Below are 23,340 nucleotides of genomic sequence, written 5' to 3'. Positions count from 1 at the left end.
TCACAAGCTGACTGACCTGAACAAGGCATCATGAATACAAATTCCGGTAAGACTGCAGTGTAGTGGGATTTCCTGACACGTTCTCCAAGAAGTGAGATAGCTCTGCCTCCATTCCATCTTCATTAGGTGCCATGTAATCACCATGTCCGCATTGTGCCAGGGTCAAGTATTTCACCGTCTACATTAATGTCTCTGCACTGTCTACTGCCAGATATCTCAGCAACATCTGCGGAGAAAATCTAATCATCAGAGCAGATTCAATGGAGACAGAGGAACCAGGGAAATTGAATGGAGTCTTAAAGAAAGCAGGGTGGGAGTAGGTGGACTCCAGACATCTGCAACAGTCAATAGTCTTGTAACAGATATTAGTTGCTAACCTAACTCCTGAGATGAGGACTGTTCTTTCCCAGGCAACCAAAGGAGATGTTTAAATGTGATGAGGGTTACAGGTAATGGGTTCCAGATCTGTAACACCATCCAAGTTCATATATTTTCCCTCATTTGCTCTCTGACTTGCCACAAATCATTTGAAGGTGGTTATAGATTCCCCTGCTGAGACTTTATCAGTTCTCCTGGTGAGACTTAACTGAAGTTTACTGAGTCTCTATTGAAATCCTTTAGACTTCATTTAAGTCTCATCCAACAAAAACATCAATTTTTTTCCGGGTTGGGCAACATAGGGAGGCCATTCAATACAATTGGCTACTGTTAATTCCTTCTGAGTGTAGTCAAGTGCTAAATGAATCAAAGGAGAGAGTGTTAGGGTTACATGAGAATAGGGAAAGGGGAACAGGAATGATGGGATTGCTCTGCCAGAAACTAACAGGGATCCAATGAGCCAAATGATCTTCTGTATCATAATTACACAATAATAAGCAATAAAAATAGTAGGCATTGATTCTGAGTGGGTCGTTGGCAGAGTAACATCATCTTTAGTGGATGCATGCAGTCTTCAAGCTTTTGAAGACCTGCCCTGTTAACGTGTGCCAATACATCTCAATTCTCAGAGTCCTACTGTGTAATGCATGTATAATTGCACGATGATATATTTTATATTTTTATTGTGTAGATCGTGATGAAGAGCCATCTTACTGGGAATAATGTGAGGCAGACTTGTCACCATAGGATGTATTTTTTTGAGTTAAGGGCAGATAAATCAAGTGGCAAACAAGGTTGAGGAAGGTACACAAAAAAGCTGGAGAAACTCAGCGGGTGCAGCAGCATCTACGGAGCGAAGGAAATAGGCAACGTTTCGGGCCGAAACCCTTCTTCAGAAGGTTGAGGAAGGATTGAACAAGATTGTTTGGAACCCTCCTGGTTTTATATATTTGTCTTTGAGAATATATGCATTGACATGTTAGGAAATAAATTTGCAAATATGCAAATGAAAACCCTAGGAAAGCGCCCCCCCTCCTCAAGTCCGTTCCGTCATTCAACGAGATCGTTGCTCCTCTGGATCTCAAAACTATCCATCCGCTTTGGGGTTCCGGAAACCTTGATACTCTCATACAAAGTCAGCTTTGACATTTTGGACAAACATCCACTTATGATGACTTACTAGACTAAGAGGGACCATTTCCCCAATGCAATATTCCACCACCCACCCATAGCCCCTAACTGTGCAGGAGTGTCTCATTTCCCCTCATCCCCCAGCACTCCCTCCCCCTCCTCCTCATGTGTGGGAGGGGAGGAGGGGAGGGAAGGGGGATGTGGGGTGGGAGGGGGGGGGAGTGGGTGTATGTGGGCAGGGGGGTGTAGGAGGGGGGAAAGCGTGGTGTGGGGGGAGGGGGCGTGTGGGGAGGGGGTGTGTGGGGAGGGGGTGTGGCCGACCACCAAAAAAAGTTTTGACTGTCAAAAATCTACTCCTCTGATCTACCTTAAATTTCTCACCTCTCACCTGAAACCTGTGCACCTGAACTAGACTCACCTGAGTAGACTCACCTGCCCTTGGAAAGTGACTGATATTCTACCTGATCTAAAACCCTCATAATCTTACAAGCTTCTACAAGATCACTTCCTACCCTCCAACGTTCCAGCAAAAATAAACCCAGCCTCTCCATTCCAGGAAATATCTAGATTAATTTATTTTCCCTAACATTACCACATCCTTCATGTACTATGTTGACAAGAACTACACGTAATATTCCTAGTGGATTCTGAGCAAAGCTGCAACATATCTTGATATGATGGGAGTTAGTGGATATGAGGATAATTCAGGAAATTTGAGTTGAGAAAAAAAAATCAGTTGCAATATTGATGGTTGGTGAGTCGGCTCAAAGAACCAAATATCCGACTCCTTTTAGAAACATAGAAACATGGAAAAATAGGTGCAGAGCTAGGTCATTTGACCCATCGAACCAACACCACCATTCAATATGATCATAGCTGATCATCTAAAATCAGTACCCCGATCGTGCTTTTTCCCCATATCCCTTCATTCCTTTAGCCCTAAGAATTAAATCGAACACTCACTTGAAAACATCCAGTGAATTGGCCTCCACTGCCTCCTGTGGCAGAGAATTCCACAGATTCACAACACTCTGGGTGAATTTGTTTTCTCTCATCTCAAGTCCTAAATGGCCTACCCCTTATTCTTAAACTGTGACCCCTGGTTCTGGGCTCCCCCAACATCGGGAACATTTTTCCTGCATCTAGCCTGTCCAATCCTTTAAGAATTTTACATGTTTCCATAAGATCCCCTCTCATCGTAAATTCCTGTGAATACAAGCCCAGTCGATCCATTCTTTCATCATATGTCAGTCCTGCCATCCCGGGAATTAACCTGGTAAACCTATGCTGCACTCCCTCAATAGCAATAATGTCCTTCCTCAAATTAGGAGACCAAATTTGCACACAATACTTCAAGTGCGGCCTCACCAGGGCCGTGAACAACTGCAGTAGGAACTCCTTGCGCCTAAACTTAAATCCTCTCCCAATGAAGGCCAACATGCATTAGCTTTCTTCACTGCCTGCTGTACCTGCATGCTTACTTTCAGTGACTGATGTACAAGCACACCCAGGTCTCGTTGCACCTCCACTTAACTTAATCTGACACCATTCAGATAATAATCTGCCTTCCTGTTCTTTCCACCAAAATGGATAACCTCATATTTGTCCACATTATACTGCATCTGCCAAGTCACCCAACCTATCCAAGTCACCCTGCAGCCTCATAGCATCCTCATCGCATCTCACACTGCCATCCAGCTTTGTGTAATCCGCAAATTTGGAGATGTCACATTTAATTCCCTCGTCTAAATCGTTTATATATATTGTAAATAAGTGGGGTCCCAGCTCTGAGCCTTGCGGCACCCCACTAGTTACTGCCTGCCTTTTCCGAAAAGGACCCGTTAATTCCTGTCTGCCAACCAGTTCTCTATCCATGTCAATACCCTGCCCCCAATACTATGGGTTCTAATTTTGCACACTAATCTCTTGCGTGGAACCTTGCCAAATACTTTTTTAAATTTATTCTGTTTTGGCCATAACCTAATTCATTCTGGTCACTATCTTGGCTCAACTTCCCTGCTCCCATTATCCTTACAGCTACCCTTAGACCAGGGGTTCCCAACCTTCTCCATCCCGTTTACCCCAGGCAACGTTTTGAAAGTAAATTTACCCGCACCCAGCTTTGTTCAGTAATTTGAGTTTATACTTCTACCATAATAAAGCAACCCACAAAGAGGACATTTGAAAATATTGTTATTAACAAATCCAGAATTAACAAATTTACCCCCTAGGTAGGAGACATTTACTCAAGGGTAAATGTACCCCAGGTTGGCAACCCTTGCCTTCGAGTGTGGTCTCCTCCACTCCTCATCCAATTACAGGAACCTATCTCCAGGACTGCTCCAGTCAAACCCATGATCATTCTGGACATCAGGCCCCTGTTTTAGATAAATGTGAAACTATTCATTTTAGCTTTCGTTTCCTCAGCAGTCAGTGGTGACTTCCTGTGGGGTCAGTCTCCAGATTGTGGTCACTAGTTGAATGTTTCATTTCCTGTTTACAAGAAACATGATTAATTCCACCTGCCCACTCTCCTACCAGGGTAACTGGAGCTATCATTCCTCAACTTGTCTCCAGACACGGTTGCCTGAACCCAATGAGAACCAATAGAGACAACAATCTGATCCTCGGAGTTGACCACCCAATCTCCAGACTCAACTACCCAATCCCGAGGAACAACCAATGGATTCTCAAACGGAACTGTACAGTCTTCACTGAACCACCAAATCCCCAGATTCTTAGATACAACTTCATGAATTCCAGATCTGTGGACAGCTGCTCATGAATCTCAGTTCCAAAGCACCACATCCTGCACACCCTCATTAAATCTGATCGCTCAGAGTCATCCGATGCACAGACATGCCTGAAATATTCCTCAGCTATTCCTTTACCCAATCCTCAGGTCCAATCACCTGATCCCAGAGGTGAGGTTCCAAATCATCCGAGCCTATTTCCCTCATCTGTGTCTACACAGCCATTCTCCCTCACTCTACCATCTCTGTTGAGTTCTCTCCTTTTTCTCCTTAACTCCTTAATCCCTCCACATTGCCTTCCTCTTTCTTTCCACAGGACATTGGACTTTTTCCCTCTCTGCCTCTTCCCAGAAAGGCCTCTTCCTCCAGGATCCTCTTCTTCTTCTTTCCACCTTGGCTCCCTTCTCTCTTTCTCCACAGAACCCTTACTCCCATCTCACTGTTGCTTTGCCTCTCTCTCACTCTCTCTCTCCCCCTCTCTCTCTCTTTTTAGACCCTTTCATTCATCTATAACTCTAGCATTCTCCAGCTCATCACCAATTATTCCCCACATTCTCCCTCTTCCTCTTCATTTCCTTTGGGCTGTTGCTAGTCATGTTGAATTTTGTGAGCAAACATGCCAAGACAATTTGCCCACATGCCAGTGCCAGTACAGAAATCGTTTGGCCACATTCTCGATTACGTCTTCAGTGCTACATCTGGGATGTTGATTGGTCCTATAGTCTTTGATGAATACAATATGTTCAGCCATTCTTTGATATCATTTTAAGAATCATGAGAGTTTAATTGTCATATGTACCAACAGTCAATCAATGGAATTCATACTTGCTGCAACCTAACAGGTATATTGACATAATAGCACACAGATAAATATCTAATAATACAATAAATTAATAAAGTAATACTATGTAACCATAAGAGTGCAAAAACAAACTCCGTAATGCAACCAGACATATTCCACAGAAGATCACAGTTGCTGAGGTAGTGGTTAGTGTTGTGCAGTGTTCATAACCATTCACGATTAGACTTGGCGGGGAGGTAGATCTTATTGAAGGTAGGCGCAAAATGCTGGACAGGCAGCATCTCTGTAGAGAAGGAATGGGTAATGTTTCGGGTCGAGACCCTTCTTCAGACGGCCTCAAAAACTATCTTGACCCATCTTCAGACTCTTAATCACATTTGGCAGTCTGTTTCTATACATATTCTGATCTGGGGAATTTCCCTGTGATAAAGAGGAACGTCATAAGCTGTTTCAACATTTAGGGAATCTTCCAGTCCTATTTTATTTGCTGAACGGGAAGCAGCAGCTATATGGACAATCAACCTCCAAGAGATGCCTTGGAGAAGATCCAGACCCTGCCCAGGCTGTGGGCAGTGACCTCTGAGGGCATTCCTCATGGACACATGGACTTACATCGTGAGCACTGTGTGTAGTACAGTGCCCTCCATAAAGTTGGGACAAAGACCCATCATTTATTTATCTGCCTCAGTACTCCACAATTTGAGATTTGTAATAGAAAAATTCACATGTGGTTAAAGTGCTCATTGTCAGATTTTAATAAAGGCCATTTTTATACATTTTTGATTCACCATGTAGATATTACAGCTGTGTTTATACATAGGCATCCCATTACAGGGCACCGTAATGTTTGGGACACATGGCTTCATAGGTGTTTGTAATTGCACAGGTGTGTTTAAATGCCTCCTTAATGCAGGTATAAGAGCTCTCAGCACCTAGTCTTTCCTCCAGTCTTTCGATCACCTTTGGAAACTTTTATTGCTGTTGATCAAAGTTGAGGACCAAAGTTGTGCCAATGAAAATCAAAGAAGTAAGAAACAAGAATAAAACTGTAAGAGACATCAGCCAAACCTTAGGCTTACCAAAATCAAGTTTGGAACATCATTAAGAAGAAAGAGAGCACTGGTGAGCGTACTGATCGCAAAGGGACTGGCAGGCCAAGGAAGACGTCCACAGCTGATGACAGAAGAATTCTCTCCATGATAGAAACAAATCCCCAAACACCTGTCTGGCAGATCAGAAACACTCTTCAGGAGTCCGGTATGGATTTGTCAATGATCACTGTCCGCAGAAGACTTCATGAACAGAAATATAGAGGCTACACTGCAAGATGCAAAACACTGGTCAGCCGTAAAAATAGGATGGCCAGGATACTGTTTGCCAAGAAGTACTTAAAAGAACAACCACAGTTTTGGAAAAAGGTCTTGTGGACAGATGAGAGGAAGATTAACCTATATCAGAATGATGGCAAGAGCAAAGTATGGAGGAGTGAAGGAACTGCCCAAGATCCAAAGCATACCACCGCATCTGTGAAAGATGGTGGTGTTATGGTATGGGCATGTATGGCTGCTGAAGGTACTGGCTCACTTATCTTGATTGATGATACAACTGCTGATGATAGTAGCATAATGAATTCTGAAGTGTATAGACACATCCTATCTGCTCGTTCAAACAAATGCCTCAAAACTCATTGGCCAGCAGTTCATTCTACAGCAAGATAATGATCACTTACATACTGCTAAAGCAACAAAGGAGTTTTTCAAAACTAAAAAATTGTCAATTCTTGAGTGGCCAAGTCAATCACCTGATCTTAACCCAATTGAGCATGCCTTTTATATGCTGACGAGAAAACTAAATGGGACTAGCCCCCAAAACAAGCATAAGCTAAAGTTGGCTGCAATACAGGGCTGGCAGAGCATCACCAGAGAAGACGCACAGCACCTGGTGATGTCCATGAATCGCAGACTTCAAGCAGTCATTGCATGCAAAGGATATGGAACAAAATACTAAACATGACTATTTTCATTTACATGACATTGCTGTGTCCCAAACATTACGGTGCCCTGAAATGGGGAGACTATGTTTAAACACTGCTGTAATTTCTACATGGTGAAACCAAAATGTATAAAAATGGCCTTTATTAACATCTGACAATGTGCACTTTAACTACATGTGATTTTATTCTATTACAAATCTGTGGAGTACAGACGCATATAAATAAATAATGGGTCTTTGTCCCAAACATTATGGAGGGCACTGGGTATGTGTGATATTGAGATGAACCTGGAGCTGAAACAAATACTGCACTGTCCTATTTGTTAGTGTATCAAAGGATACGCCAAATACAACCAAAGAAAGCAAGAGTTGTATTTACTTATCATCTTTCACTACCTCAGGTTACACCCAATTAATTACTTTGACATCTTGTCATCGTTGTAATGCAGGAAATATCCATGCAGAGCCAGCTCCCTCAACAGCAGGTTAACTCTTTCAGTGATGAATAACAACCAGACCAACAGATGTGTTGGTTACCTGAAACCAGGAAATCCAATGTCCATACCATGTCTATTGTCTATTGTCATTGGTTTGTAAGCGGAATATAAGACGTTGATTTATCAATTTACATTTGGCCTCTCCCGAGCAATAAAGAAAGCCGAGGATAGACAGGTTAGTGTTGGAGTGGGAAGGAGAGTTCAAATAACATGCAACTGAAAGTTTGAGATGGCCGTTGCGAACAAAACCTAGAATATAAAAGGATATAATGTTGAGATCTTATATGGCACAGGTCAGGTCTTTAGCCAGTTGGTGAATGTGTGAAATTCAATGCCACAGTTACCCGTGGAGAGTGTCATTGGATATTTTTAAAGCGGAGATTGATAGGTTCTTGTTTAGTAAGGCTATTTAAATGTTATGGGGAGAAGGCAGGAGAGGGAAAATAGATCAGCCATGATCAAATGGTGGAGCAGACTCCGAGTCAAATGGCTTAATTCCACTCATATGTCTTATGAACCTATGAAATATGTGTGAATGCTCCATCAAACATGGCAGAGGGTCACATGAGTGGCAAGGGTGTGGGGTAAAATTGTGATTTGGGGGAAACTGCATTGAATGTATCTATAGCCTCCGAGAATGTCAGATGGAGTTTTGTATGGATCATGCATTATATATATTTATTTATCAAATAAAGTATATTTGAAATTTTTAAAAAAATCAAACATGGCAGAGGGGAAGCTATGCTTCTGTTATGATTGTCTTCTTGTCATTCTCAGAAGGATATTACATGGTCTTCAAATGAGTCAGATGCACCCACAACATCTGACTTCCAGCAGCTCTTCCATCCTTACTCTTCTGAACATCACTCTGTTCACCTCACTAGAACTAACTCTATCTTACCTGAATCAGCTAGGTTGTGTTAAGATACTGATGATCTGTTATGCTCTTGCAAATACAATGAGAAGATGAGACAAAAGTCAAATTTCATAAAGTTTCATGAACCACATAGTAGCAATGGTGGTGATCTAAAGTAGACTGGGAAAGTGATAATGTAAAGGGCAACAAAGACATTAATTTATTAAATGGGTAACAATCTTGAACAAAGAAACTCCCTGCTGATTACCACAAAGCACCAACTTTTATCCAATCACCTTGTGCACTGCCATGTTAAACAGCACTTGGAATAAGTACATTAAGTCAGGGAAGACACACGGATAGAAAGAGGCCCTTCAGCCCACTGGGTTCTTGCCATTTGAGCTCCATTTTTGCACTAATCCTACCATAACCCATTTTATTCTCCCCACACCACTCAACTTCCTCCCAAATGCTCATATATTTAAATGTATGTCAATTAACTCAAAGAATAGAGAAGCAAAACTGATTGAGAGGCCGTATACATATAGAGCTGATATAAACCAGTGTAGTCACACTGCGTGAATTGATTGCCTTCCAGGCTGTTAGACTCTCTCATCTTAGGTGTATCTTCCATGGACCATCTTCTCTGTCTTATTCACATCCACTCAGCTCACATGGAGAGGTGAATGCATTAGAGTGCCCTCAGTTTCATGCTGACTGCCACTTACAGTAGTGAGCAAACGCCAATGGACAATGCGCTGACCTTTCCGGTAACACCCATTCTAAGAAAATAACAGAGTGCAGGTTTTGAGATGTGGTGAGTGCTGCAATCTTTGACCAGTTTAATCGCAGACTGCAACAGGAAGTCTTGTAAGCTAAAGCAGGGAAGAGAGAGCATGAGACGGGAGCTACACGGTGAGTGCCAACTTCAGTTCAGCTGGCTATGTTTAATGTTTGGCTGTTACATTCAGCTAATATTCTGGGATGTGGTATGAAACAGATAATATAGTCCAGAGTTATGATTATCTACAGGGCTTTGAATTCCACAGTCTGTTGTGTGAAATTTAATTGTTGAGTGCGTAGCCCTGGTGAGATATGTGCAGCGACAGCTGGTGAGTTTGGACGCACTTCTGAGGAATCACTTGATTGTCTTTTTCCATTTGGAAGCTCACCCAGCTGCGTGAACTGTAACTGGTGCTTCGTTGCATGTCATGTACCACCTGAAAGAACCAGGGGGAGCGCAATTAACTGGTGTGTCTTCTCAAGCACTAGGTTGCTGCAATACGAGCAACATTGCAATACACTGCTTGGTCTATAAATGCAAGAACTGTAAATTATCATCCAGGTGTTAACAGAATATTCCCAAGCAGCACTATAACATCTCTGTACACTGTATATCCTAAATTAACTGTATTCTCCATCTTCCTTTGAAATTGACATTAATCACACTCATTCCTGCTCTCATAATATTCTTTGAAACTGTCTTGGGTTGACAATTTACTTTAATAGTCCCAGTTTATTACCATTTCTCTGTCCTGATCTGACATTTTAATACATTTTGATCACAAGCTTACTCTGTTCTAGTTATTCTTCCTGAACTTAAATTCTTCGTGCTTTTGATGCCAAACCTCTCTCAATCCTGAGCCCACCATATCCCTCTCCATAGTTGCTCCCACCCTCCCAAGCAGGCAATAGGTTTAGGTTTATTACTGTGACGTATACCGAGGTACAGTGAAAAGCTCTGTTTCAATCAGATCAGAAAATACTATGCATAAATAGAATTAAGTACCATAGTACAATTAGGGGCAGTGTGGTGGCACGGCGGTAGAGTTGCTGCCTTACAGCGCCAGAGACTCGGGTTCGATCCCGACGACGGGTGCTGTCTGTATGTTCTTCCTGTGACCGCATGGGTTTTCTCCGAGATCTTCGGTTTCCTCCCACACTCCAAAGACGTACATGTATGTAGGTTAATTGGATTGGTATAAGTGTAAATTGTCCCTAGTGTGTGTAGGATAATGTTAATGTGCGGGTATCGCTGGTCGGCGTGGACTCGGTAGGCCGAAGGGCCTGTTTACGCACTGCATCTCCAAACTAAACTAAGGAAAATAAGAATACAGTTCTCAGCATTGCAGTGCATCTGTTCCATAGACAAAGTTCAATGTCCGCAATAGGGTAGAGGTGAATTGTACAGTGCTCAAGCTTATGGAAGGTCAGTTCAGAAGCTTGATTATAGAGGGGAAGAAGCTGCTTCTGAGTTTACTGATGTGCAGTTTCAAGCTTCTATACCTCTTCAAGCTTTTGTACCAACTATTTTCTGTTTATCCTCAATCTGTCCTACGCTGCTTATTCGCTCCAACTCCACTTATGAGAAAATAAGTTATCATTCTCCAACTCCACTTAAAATAATATAGTTCTCTCACTGTCCTCAGGATTGGCTCAGCAATGGATTGTAATCGTATTATTCTGGATCTCACCGACCACTGCCCCACCACAGGCCATGGTGACTGCCCAGTGTGCGGAGTCCGTGACATTACCCTGCACAGCCATCAGGGTGAAAAGCCAGACCTACAAGTTTGTCAACTGGTACAAGGTACAAGTGGGTTGTGGAACATTTTTTGAAACAACAGATACAAGGACAAAAATAGATGAGGTCTTTGTAATTTATGAATGAGCTGAGTTTAGTTCAGGTCTAAGAGTATTTGAGCTTGTCTGATGAACTGTATTCATGATTAATGTTGAGCTTGTGAGGGAGGAGCAGGAAGCTGCAGCTAAGCTTTTGGATTTAATTTCCAAACATTAGGGGAACTATTCTTTTCAATTGAAAACTTGGGCAGGTCATTTCTTTATTTTGGAAAACTGAGACATGAAATGAGAGATTTATAAACCAATGAACCTGAACAAGTAAAAACATAGTGACAAGGGTCCCTGTTGTTCAGTCTCAGTGAATGCCTTGTAATTTGTCATTACGTCAGCCCGATTTAAGGCCAGACTGTGCCTGCTGAATCGGATGGGAATGTTTGAAATGTTCCTGGTGTAGGGGTGGAGAGGCTCTTTGTGCTGTTCTTTTATAGGGGCTTCCAGAAGCCTCTCGAGATAGTGCTAGAGCTTCAGTTTTAGTAACAGACTGAGGGCAATTAATTGCTCAGACAAGGAAACAGATGAAAAGGGTTTGGGACATGGAACAAAACTACAGGATGGAAGGAAGGGCCAGGAAATTGAAGTATCCTGCTTCTTGTCTCGCTCATGTCTGATAAAACTGGTGAGAAAATGTGACATCCATCAAGGATGATTGTAGAGGATACAAAGGGATCATTTTGCCTTTCTATTTGAAATGAAGCAGAGACACGAGACCGATTTCCATAGGTGAATAAAAACAATCTCATTACATTGCAAAGCGCAGCACACAGGAACTACAGCTTCAACTGAAAACTAATTAAAAACCTTTGCTTTATTCACAGGTGGTAAATCAGAAAGAGCTGAAGGGAATTATTTGGAAAGGTGGCGGCAAAACAAAGCTCTACCGCGACGTGGACCAGAACGTGATGATTGGAGAACGAGACTCACTCACCATTCATCAAGTGAAAGAAGAAGACAGTGGAATATATAGATGCTCCATCATAGCTTCACTGGGAGGCACCAACCAGAATGGTCAAATATCACTACAGGTTTCAGGTGAGACACAGTCTGTCTCTTGTAGAAACAAGGAACTGCAGAGCTGGTCTAGAAATAAAAAAATACTAGGTGCTGGAGTGACTCGCAGGTCAGGCAGCATCCCTGGAAAACATGGATAGGTGTATTTTTGATTTAGACTCTTTTTCAGTCTGTCTGTTGTTGATTCTGATCTCAGGTGGAACACTGTCCCTCATTCACTGAGAGTCTCAGGCAGGTCACTGCCCTTCTACACACCAGGTCCCTGGTGGGATAATATCTGCCGCAGGTGGGACAACGAAGGTTGAAAATAAGTGTGTTTAATCTGAAACTAGGAATCACAAACACTCGATATAAGTCGGTTATGGTTGATCAGGAAACTGCATTAAAGACTATGACAGCAAACAAGCAGTGGCTATAACACTTAAAAGAATGAATAGACTGTTTACATATAGTCATTTAAGGCGGAAAACCCAATGCGAAGAGTGGCCCAATCCTGCTTTACATATTAAAAATAGTAGTAGATCGAAGTCAGCATAGACATGAAACTGAATCTAACAAATCTACTGGAATTTTTTGAGGAAGAGAGAACCAGTGGGTGTTATGTATTTGGAATTTCAGAAGTTTTTAATAATGCTTCACATATGAGTTTAATGTGTAAAAGTAAAACACATACTGACATGGATTGAGCATTGGCTGACAGAAGGGAAATGGGTTTTTTTTTCCAGGTGTCAGGCAGTGATTAATGGGGAGACACAGGAATCTGTGCCTGGACTCCAGCTATACACAGGATATTTCAATGTTGATGAGGAAGCTAAATATAACGAGTTTGAAAGTAACTCAAAACTGGTGGGGTTGAGGTGTTATGGGATGGGGGTGGTAGAGTAAACAGGGGATGCAAAGAAGATCCAATGTCATTTGGACGAGTAAGGAAAATGGCAGATGCAGTTTAATGAAGATAAATGTAAGATTATTGACATTGGTTCTAAAAGCCGAAAGCCAGGTTATTATCTGAATGATAAATGGAAAAAGGAAGGTGTAACAAAACTAGGATGTCCCACCAGTCACTGAAAGCAAGCGTTCAGGTGCAGCTAAGTAGAAAGGCAGATGGTATTTTGGCCTTTGCTACAAAAGGGTTTGAATGTAGAAGAAATGTTGGCTTGCTCAGTTGTACTTGGCATTAGTATGACCATCTTACGTTTTGTGAGAAGTGTCGGTCTCCTTTTGTGAGGAAAGGTCTTCTTGTCATGGAGGGAGTTTAGCAAAGATTTATTTCCCCAGATACGTCACCTATCCTTGTTCTGCAGAGATGCTGCCTGACTTGCTGAGTTACTCCAGCATTTTGTGTCTTTTTTGTAAACTAGCATCTGCAGTTCCTTGTACCCAAAGATATACTAGATTGATTCTTGGGATTACAGAACTAATTTGAGGACAGATTGTCAATTAAGCCTATGGTCACCAGAGTATGGACTTATAATGTTGTAATGTAATGTTATAATGTAATAGAACTAAGTCCAGATACAGGGAGAATGTTCCCAATAACTGGAAAGTACAGAACCATGATGTCACAGCATCTCAATGTGGCTTTGGCATTTACAACTGAATGGGAAATTCTTCACCCTGAAGGTGATGAACCTGTGGAATTCTCTACCATGGAATGCAGTGCCAGCCAAGTCAATATATTCAACGAGATCAAGAGATATGAGGAGGAGGAGGAGGAGGGAAAATGTTCATGAAGTTGAAAGGCAGCCACGTTCATGTTGAATGGTGGAGTGAGTCTGCATGGACAAATGCCTACCGCTTTTACATTTCTTCAGTGGTAAATATAACCCAACTATTTAAGGAAGGAGGGAGAGAGAAAACAGGGAACTACAGATATAATAGGGAAAATGTTAGAATTTTTTATAAGCGAAATGGTCAAACATTCACTTAATAAGAGCTTTACTGAATTATACGTAAACTCTCTGTCTCCTCTATGTCCTGTAGTTCTGCTCTTGCTCCCTCAACCGCAGATGGAACAAGGATAGATAGAGTTCCCCTCGTTCTCCAACTCCACCAGTCCCCACATCCAACACGCCATTTTCACACTTCTGCCACCATCAACATGATCCCACCACAGTCACATCTTCCCATCCCCACACTTTTCCTCCTTCTGCAGGGATTTGTTACGGCTCAGCAATTTTTCCCCTTATCTCCCACCGCAGCTTGAAAAGCACCTCATCAGACACTGAGAATATATCCAGCGTTATGCCCTCTAAACAGCTAATACCTCCTCCCTTTTAATTTTAACGTGCTCTTTAATTTTACTGTTACAACTTTTTCCTTGATGAAAGATGAAAAATATTGATTTCAGACATTGCTAACATCCTCATGAATAGATCACCCCTTTTATCCCTAATCGACCTCTCTCGTTCTGTGGTTACCCTCCGGTTCTTAATATACATTAAATGTTTTGGGTTTTCCTGTAATCTTATCTGATGCCACTCTTTGCCCTCTTAATTTCTTTTGTAAGCACATCCCTACACTATCTATATTTCTGAAGAGATTCCCCATTTTCAGTGTTCTACACCAACCTTATACTTTCTTTATCAAACTGTCAATGTGTGTTGGTGTCCAAGGTTCCTTAGACTTGCCATCTGTACCCTTCACCATAATGGGAACACATTAACATTGAACTCTCAGAACCTCCATTTTAAAAGGCTCAGTTAATTGGATGTAGATTTACCTACATGTTGCTGCTCCTAGGTCCTGTCACCTTTATTAATCACCTCTCCCCCAATACAGACATTTAATTTATGGACTGGCCTTATTCCTCCATACCTACTCCTCGCTGCTTTCTATAACTACCTTGAAACCTACCAGATTGTGATCACAACCCCCAAAGTCTTCACCCACTGGCACTTCATCCACTTTTCACTCCCGAGGATTAGGTCTAGCACTGCCCATCCCGGGTAGGACTGTCTACCTCCAAAGTGTGTAATTTAAAAATTCCAGCACATCTAATCTTTTAGCAATAGGGCAATCACAGTTAATGTGAGGAGCGGGGGAAGTTGAAACCCGCTACTACCGTCCGTGCCGATCAGCGATCACCCGAGACTACTATCCTACACACCAGGGACAAATTTTGCAATTTTACAGAAGCCAATTAATCTACCAACCTGTACATCTTTGGAGTATGGGAGGAAACCGGAGCACCCGGAGAAAGCACACTCGATATCAGGGAGAACGTACAAACTACAGACAGACAACACCCGTGGTCAGAATCGAACCCGGGTCTCTTGCACTGTAAGGCATCAAATCTACCCCTACGCCACTGTGCCACCCTAACTCTATTCCTCCTACACATTTTTGTGATTCACCTGCATATTTTATTCTCAGCCTGACCGTCAGCGTTTTTACCCTGAATCTGAAACGGACTTGCATGTACTCTCTTTTGCCATTTATTAATTCCCTTTTCTTAACCTTCAAACGTTTGCCTAGATATTTCAACGGCATCTTCTCTGGACTATAATTTTTTAACTACATTATTTTATAGCAGTAGAACGCTGCTGTGGGGCCATAACTCTTCAAACACATCAACCTGTAGTGTGTACAGGTCTAGCTCCCTACCTGGGAAAGGATATGGAGGGAGTGAAGCAAAGGTTCACCAGATTGATTCCTGAGATGGTGGGTTTGTCATAGGAGAAGAGATTAAGCAGTCTAGCTTTATACAGTCTTGACTTTAGAAGAATGAAAAGTGATCTCATTGAAATGTACACAATTATAATGGGCCTGACAGAGTACACATGGAGTTAATATTTCCCCTGCTGGAGTGTCTCAAACTGAGGGGTGATAGTCCCAAATTAGAGGATAAAATAGAAAATGCTGGCTACACTTAGCTGGTCAGGGAACTTCACTGGGCAGAGAAACAAAATGAACATTTGAGACTCATAAGGAGTAACCATTCAGGACAAAGATGAGGAGAAATTTATTCAGTCAATAGGAAGTGAATCTTTGGAATTCTCTGCCCACAAGGTTTGTGGAAATTCGGTCATTGACTATATTCAAACCAAATATCAAAAGTTTTTTTTTGGATAATAGTGGGCAAAACTGTCCTCTCAAACTGTGTTGTGACGGTGTTCTTTCTGTTTGCTCAGCCTGTCTATTCCCAGGTGCAGACACAAGCCCTGCAGTGACTTTTCCCGGGACATCCCTCAACGCCTCACTGAACACCCCACCAGCATTCTGCCTCTGTGTCAGCTCCCTGGTCCCACCTGCTGCCTGGCTGACCATTCTGGTCGCTTTCAACATCGTCAAAGGCGTGGTCTCCTACTGCATTGTGCGGGTGAGAATTTTCGCAGATTGCTTTTGGCACCTTCTGTATTGGCGAGGGGTTGGGGGAGGGGTGGCAGGCCGAGGGGCAGGAGTTAGGATTTAATGTGAATGGTCTTTAATTTGTAAAAAACAGAATTACAAATATTTAGCACCAAGTTTTTGAACCAATATTTGTGTCCAGCTGTAGAGAACAGTAGTAAAGCCCAGAAATAACCCAGACATGTGACAAAGTACCCACCACAACACACACTGCAGGGGGCAGAGAATGGGATACATCCAATATGGGTTAAGCACAGGAGGTAAAAACTGGTCCATACCAGTTGTGAGAACAGCTCAGAAACCACCTGAGACACTGGAAACAGACTGTTGTTACACACAGAGGGTCGACACAGACAGAGGAAACAGAAAATTGTTACACACACTCCAGGCATAGGATACAGGCCGATACAGGCCGTTGTTACACACACAGGGTCACCCCAGACAAAGGATAGACACAGACACACACTGTGGGAGAATCCCACAAAGGTAAAAAATGGTAATACAGTGAGATCAAACCAGAATGACATTACAAACTATGAGAGGCTGTGGGATATCTGGCCCTACATGGGAACATTAAGGCTGGGATGAAGTAAACTACCTGGTGAGACAGTGAGATTTTAAGTCGGGGGTTTGTCGAAAAGCAGCAGGAGTTTGGGACAGCTGGTCACAAAATGCGGGAGAGGTAGTGGGGATGGAGGATGGATCCCGTGGATCAATTGTGGGAGATTGATACTGTGCTGGAAGTATTGCCCCTAGATCCACACAGTGTACAAGGTGAGCATAGATCCTTAGCTTGTGTGAGCACCCAGCTGGAGAAATGGCCAGTGGGAAACCTTCAGTGCCCTAGACTGCCCCACTCATATCTGTGAGCCAGAGGCCGAGTGTTGTGGCATTTATTCTGAGATCAGGAAAGATGTGGGCAGCGGTGAAACTGCTGCCTCACATCGTTAGAGGCCCAGGTTTGATCCTGACCTTGGGTGCTGTCTGTATGGAGTTTGCACGTTCGCCCTCTGACCACGTGGGTTTCCTTTGAGTGATGTGCAGTTTTGTAGGTTAATTGGTCTCTGTAAATTGCCCTCAGTTTATAGTGGAATAACTAGCGCAAACGGAAGATCAATGATCGGAGTGGACTTGGTGGGCAAAGGGCCTGTTTCCATGCTGTATCTCTAGACTAAACTAAACATGTAAATGCAAGTACTTACTGACTTCGGGGACAATCATTCACTTTTCACTTTAATTCTCTTCTCAGGTATTAAAAAGAATGAGGCGTCCAAATGAGGAAATCTCCCAACCAGATGTAGACATGGAGGAGGAGATGGTGCAGTCTCTGAAGGAACACATACAGAGGTTTTCCGTGATGAAACAACAGCACAATTTTGAAGCTGGTGCACAAACAGTTAACTCTTTCCATTCTGGAAGGAAGGTCAGAAGTATTTCCCAGATGGCCGCCAGCAGGGGGAGACATATGGTCGCACTTTCCTGACTCCCTGTCCACTGGTGTCTGAGTCTCACAGTAAGTCTCTCTGTACCATCAAATAAATCAGGAAATCACAAGCTAAAGAGACCATTGACCATGAGAGGCCTTTGCATTGGTCCAGATGCTGAGAGATGCAGCTTGTGTGGGACTGAGATATTAATTGATGGGAAGTTGCTGGAGTGAAACAAGACAGCAAATAACTCAATCCCACCCGAGGGCGAAGCCTGCTAGATTCATCTGGGAGAGAATATTCCACTAAGTACAGCAAAGCCCACTACCACGGGGCAACACGCTTGCTGCTCTTTCTCCAGCAGTCGCTCCTCTCAATCAAATTCCCAGTGCAAGTACTCCCACCTGCACCTCACTTGCACCAGAGTGAATGAAATTACATCACAACATCCCAACTTGGAACTACATTGTGGGTCGTTTATCATCCCTGGGTTTAATCCTGGAACCCATCCCCCAAAGGCACTGTGCAAGTGCCTTCACCAGAAGCACTGCAGTGACTGAAGAAATGGTTCATCACCATCTCCTCAATTTGAGATGGTCTATAAGTGTGGGTCTAATGCCCAGATCCCAGAAAATGACTTTATTCCCTTTGCATATGGTGCCTGTGTGACTGGTAGTGAGCAGCGAACAGGGGATAGGTTAGAGGTTTGCTGTAGATGGTTCAGCGAGGAAACTATGAGCCATAACCCTCACAGAAACAGTAGTCCAGCCTTGAGAAAGTAACTAAAGGTTGTCCTCCAGATTATCATCCATCTCAATGATTACCACCTTGGTAAGCCTGAGCATGCAAACACATTGCACACTGTGGTGTGACATGAAGTCTCTGAAGAGTCTCTGTGCTTTGTATCCCACAGATGGTCTTCTCTGTGATCTCCGCCCACAGGTCCCAGACCCTCCCTGGGCAATAAGCCATGCTCAGTTCACAGCCTGCATTAATGGTGTGGCAATGGTGTCACCTTATGGGTGAATGAGGGTCTGAGAAAGCACTCCCACCGAGTGTTAACCAGTCTATAGAACTTGGCCAGTATTTTGATGGCTGTTGTCTGCTCAGTTGCATCCCTTTAAATAACAATAAATACAGTACAGTAGCCCAGTCTACCTCCAGCTTTGTCGAAACTGGAGGTCAAAACAAGAACATTAAAGGTGCAATTTATGAAACTGGGAAACTGGTGCAACATGGCTAATAGGTCATTGAATGCAAACCATCAGACTCACTTAATACTGCCAGATCTTCTGATGGGTCTGATTTCACACAAAAATAATCACAGGAATGATCTATAAAAGGTGAAATGAACTTTGTGTGATTTACTTGTAAAAAATGTGTGTGAGGTGACCCTGCTTCTTGGTTAGTTGTATTCTTTGTGGTGTAAATTACTGCGATGGACTCCTGCTACAGCTCTTGGTCAGCCCACCCTCCAGAGCAGCAGCAGTGTACAGTATAAGGCATCCGATCACCCCAATGTACACGCCGCCTTTCTTCTATGTACTGCAGCACTCAGACCACTAAGGACACATGCCCAGGATTTTGTCTGTTAAGCCATTAAAGGTATTATTCTGATTAAAGTAAGCTTATTGCAGAGTGATGCAACTTTGGTCACATGTCTGGGTGTTTCAGCGCAAGTCACCTATATCTTCTGGCATTATTTTCGTGTCATCAAGCAATGCATTTCCAGATCACACTCACCCAAGTAACACCAACCTAACACCCTGAACTCATCACCAGTGAGATTTTGAACCAGACAGACCTGAATAATGAATGTAGCTATTCACCCATAGATCCAGCTTCCACACGGGTTCAGGAATAAAAGGGAGACACAGGAAACTGCAGATTCTGGAATCTTGAGCAAAACACAAAGTGTTGGAGGAACTCAGCGCTCAGGCAGCATCCGTAGAGGGAAAGGGACAGACATCGTTTCAGGCCACGACTGTTCTTCAGACTGATGAAGTAAGGGGGAGAAAGCTGGAAAGGGGAAGTGGGGCTTCTTCTTCTTCTTCTTCTCCTTCTTCTTTGGAGTTTTACGGCAGCCGGCATCCGCAATGTTGCATTGCTGCCACCTTCTGGCTTCATTCCACAGTACTCATGTCTTTACATTATATCCTTTTTATAAGCCCAGAGGCCCTCAAGAAATCAAACAACAACTTTATTCCTTTTCCTTTCCCTCCACACTCTAGAATGTTCTTTACTGATATTTCTGTCAATCCAATTTTCCTCATTTCAATGATCATCAGTCCTCTTTCGGTCTCATATCTCCTACATGCAATTAGGGCATGCTGAACTGTTTCTGGCTGATGGCATTCCTCACACAGCCCAGTAGGGTGTTTTCCCAATATTTTTAATGTGCTGTTCAGGTGAGTGTGTCCTATCCTCAATCTTGTTAATACTACCTGTTCCCTCCTGTTCCCCCCTCTTCTTGCTGTAATGCCCACTCTGTTTTGTAGCGAATAGAGGTGTCTCCCCTTTGTCTCCTGTTCCCAGTATTGTTGCCATTCCTGATTTATTTTCTTCCACACAATGTGTTTTCCTTCAGATTTGGATAGTTGTAAGTTTACCTCTATGTTTCTTTTTTTTACAGCCTCCTTTGCTAATTTATCCACCTTTTCATTCCCTAGAACACCAATGTGTGCTGGGACCCACAACAAAGTCACGTCACTGCCCCTCCTTGTCACTTGGCTTAATAGTAGCAGGATTTCATACACTAAGTCAGGCCGCCTATGGGATGCACCAGACCCAATACTCTGGATTGCAGATAATGAGTCGCTACATATTAATACTTTACATGGTTGCATCTGTTCCATCCACCAAACTGCCATCAAAATAGCGTACAGTTCCACTGTATATACTGTTAAATAGTTATTTGTTCTCTTGTAAAGCTCAACATTTATCCCCTACACTACCACAGCCGCCCCTGTTGTTTCAGCTACTGGGTCCTTTGATCCATCTGTGAAAATTAAGAGGTGTTCCCTGTATCTATTATCTATATGGCTATGATATTCTGTCTTTAGGTCTGAATTTTTGTTCCTCCTTTTTGCCTCCCATATCTCCAGATCAACTTTTGGGATGTTCAGTAACCATATTGGCACAGATGGCCACAATACTGCAGGGCAGAACTCTTTGTCCTCTACTCCCATGTCCCTTGCCACAACTCCTCCAACCCAGCCGAAGCTTCCAGACTGAGCCACCCCTCTCTCCCAGCACTCCTGTACTACCTGTTTTGTTGGGTGGTTCTCTCCATGACCCTTAAGGCTTAGCCAGTAATTAGCCATTAGTTGTCTGCGGCGCAGTCTCAATGGCATCTCCCCAGTTTCCACCTGTAGTGCACATACAGGTGACGTCCGCACACCTCCTATACAGATTCTTAGAGCTTCCGCTTGGACTTTGTCCAACTCGGACAACACTGACTTAGATGCTGACCCATAAGCTATACTGCCATACTCTAGTCTGGATCTGATCAGTGATACATAAATACGTTTAAGAGATAATACATCTGCTCCCCACTCTAAACCTGCTAAGCATCTCATTACATTGATGGCTTTTTTGCATTTTTCAATTATTTTTGTAATGTGGACCCTCCATGTTAATCTGGAGTCAAAATGAACCCCCAGGAAACGGAAATCTTTTATTCTTTCCAAATTGTTGCCGTATAGTTTTAACTGGACATCCTCTTTAATTTTTTTCCTTGTGAAAATCATTGACTTTGTCTTCTCTATAGAGAATTTAAAACCCCATTTCCCTCCCCACTCTTCCACCTGGGCTATCCCTTGCTGTACTTTTTCCACGATAAAATGTATATTCCTCCCCCTTCTCCATAGGCTGCCATCATCTGCAAAGAGCGATCGCCCCATCTCTGGTTGAATGTTTGCAAATATATCATTGATCATGATTGAGAATAGGATTGGGCTTATCGCACTTCCCTGGGGAGTTCCATTCTCGACTACACATTTACTAGAGATGTCTGACCCTATTTTAACTTGGATACTTCTACCGTTTAGAAAATCCATTATCCAGTTAAAAATATTTCCTCCTACTCCCATTAAATGCAGCTATATTAGAAGACCTTCTCTCCACAACATATTGTAAGCCTTCTCTACATCAAAAAATATGGTAACTACAGATTATTTTTTGACTTGTGCTTTCCTTATATCATCTTCCAAGCACAGAACTGGATCATTAGTACCTCTCACTTTTCTAAAGCCACTCTGATAATTAGCCACTATACCTTTTTCTTCCATTAGATGCATTAATCTTTCATTTACCATTCTTTCCATCAGCTTAGGGAGGTGGGGCTGAAGCTAAATCTGGCAAGTGATAGGTGGGTGCAGGTGAGGGGAGTTTCATTTGGTGAGGGGTGGAGACAAAGGGGAGAGGTGAAAAGGGGACAAAAGCATGTCAGATATAGAAAGAAGAGGGGGGGAGTGAAATGTAAAGCCAGATGGAGGGATATGATGCAAGGAAGATGACATGCTGTTCCTCCAGTTTGCATGTGACTTCACTCTAGCAATAGAGAAGTTCAAGGACAGAAAGTCAGTTTGGGAATGTGAAGGGACGTTAGAATATTTAGCAACCATGAGTTCCACCAGGCCTTAACGGACAGGGTATGAGTGTTCAGCAAAATTTGCACCTAGTCTATACTTGGACAAGAGTAGACTAGTGGTTAAGTTGCCACTTCTGTCCGCCAAGGCCTGCTGGTGACTGGGCCTTATTGTGAACACCAAATTCAATAGACTAGATTGAAAAACGTACAAGTGGATGTTCCTGGACTCTAGGAAGAGATGTGACGAAAGGACGGAATGCTAACTGGCCCTTCAACCGAACTTGCCTACAACTATCAAGGCGCCCATCTACTCTAGTCTCACCTGCCCAAGTTTGGCCCATATCCCTTTAAACCTTTCATATCCATGTACCTGTCCAAATGTATTTTAAATGTTGTTGTCGTTCCTGCCTCAACTACAGGTGCACGACCTTTTATCCGAAGTTCCAAATAACGAAAACCTCCGAATAGCGACATTTTTTCAGTCCTTGAAGAAAGGTCCTTGAAAACGTTCACCGAGGGCGGCCCGCAGAGGTGACAGCGGAACCTCCGGTCAGTCCTCGAAGAAAGGGAAACTAAATCCCCATTCATAAAAGAGAAGGTGAGGGTATATTGCGCGGGAGGGTTAATAATTGACAATCTGCTGCTGCCTGCCCGCTGAGTTAAAAAGTTCCCACGGTAGACTCACGATACACAGTGTATCGTGAGTCTTGCATGAGAACTTTTTAACTCAGCGGGCAGGCAGCAGCAAATTGTCGCTCCCTTAAGTTTCACCCCACCTACACCCCTCTGCTTCCCGGCCATGTGTGTGACCCCTTCCCTCCCCTCTCCAGCTCCCCGCCCATTGCACCGGCGCGGGGGTTTTGCACTGTCTTCACGTCGGAGCCAGTGCCAATCACCGGAGACGTCAGGACC

At 43.1% G+C, this 23,340-nt stretch overlaps 1 protein-coding gene across 1 annotated transcript; it reads left to right on the top strand.

Annotated features, from left to right (window-relative positions):
• The first annotated feature begins 8,448 nt into the window (after positions 1-8,448).
• Positions 8,449-19,463, top strand: LOC129707373 (uncharacterized). Its single transcript, XM_055652359.1, has 5 exons — positions 8,449-9,324; positions 10,839-10,999; positions 11,868-12,081; positions 16,194-16,381; positions 17,660-19,463. Exons 1-5 carry the CDS (start codon positions 9,306-9,308, stop codon positions 17,891-17,893), a joined length of 816 nt encoding a protein of 271 aa, XP_055508334.1. The 5' UTR covers positions 8,449-9,305; the 3' UTR covers positions 17,894-19,463.
• Positions 19,464-23,340: the final 3,877 nt, after the last annotated feature.

This window comes from Leucoraja erinacea, chromosome 21 (assembly GCF_028641065.1).
Source record: "Leucoraja erinacea ecotype New England chromosome 21, Leri_hhj_1, whole genome shotgun sequence".
NCBI lineage: Eukaryota > Metazoa > Chordata > Chondrichthyes > Rajiformes > Rajidae > Leucoraja > Leucoraja erinaceus.
Note: the sequence above shows the minus strand (reverse complement) of the source record. Positions and strands in the feature narration are given on the sequence as shown.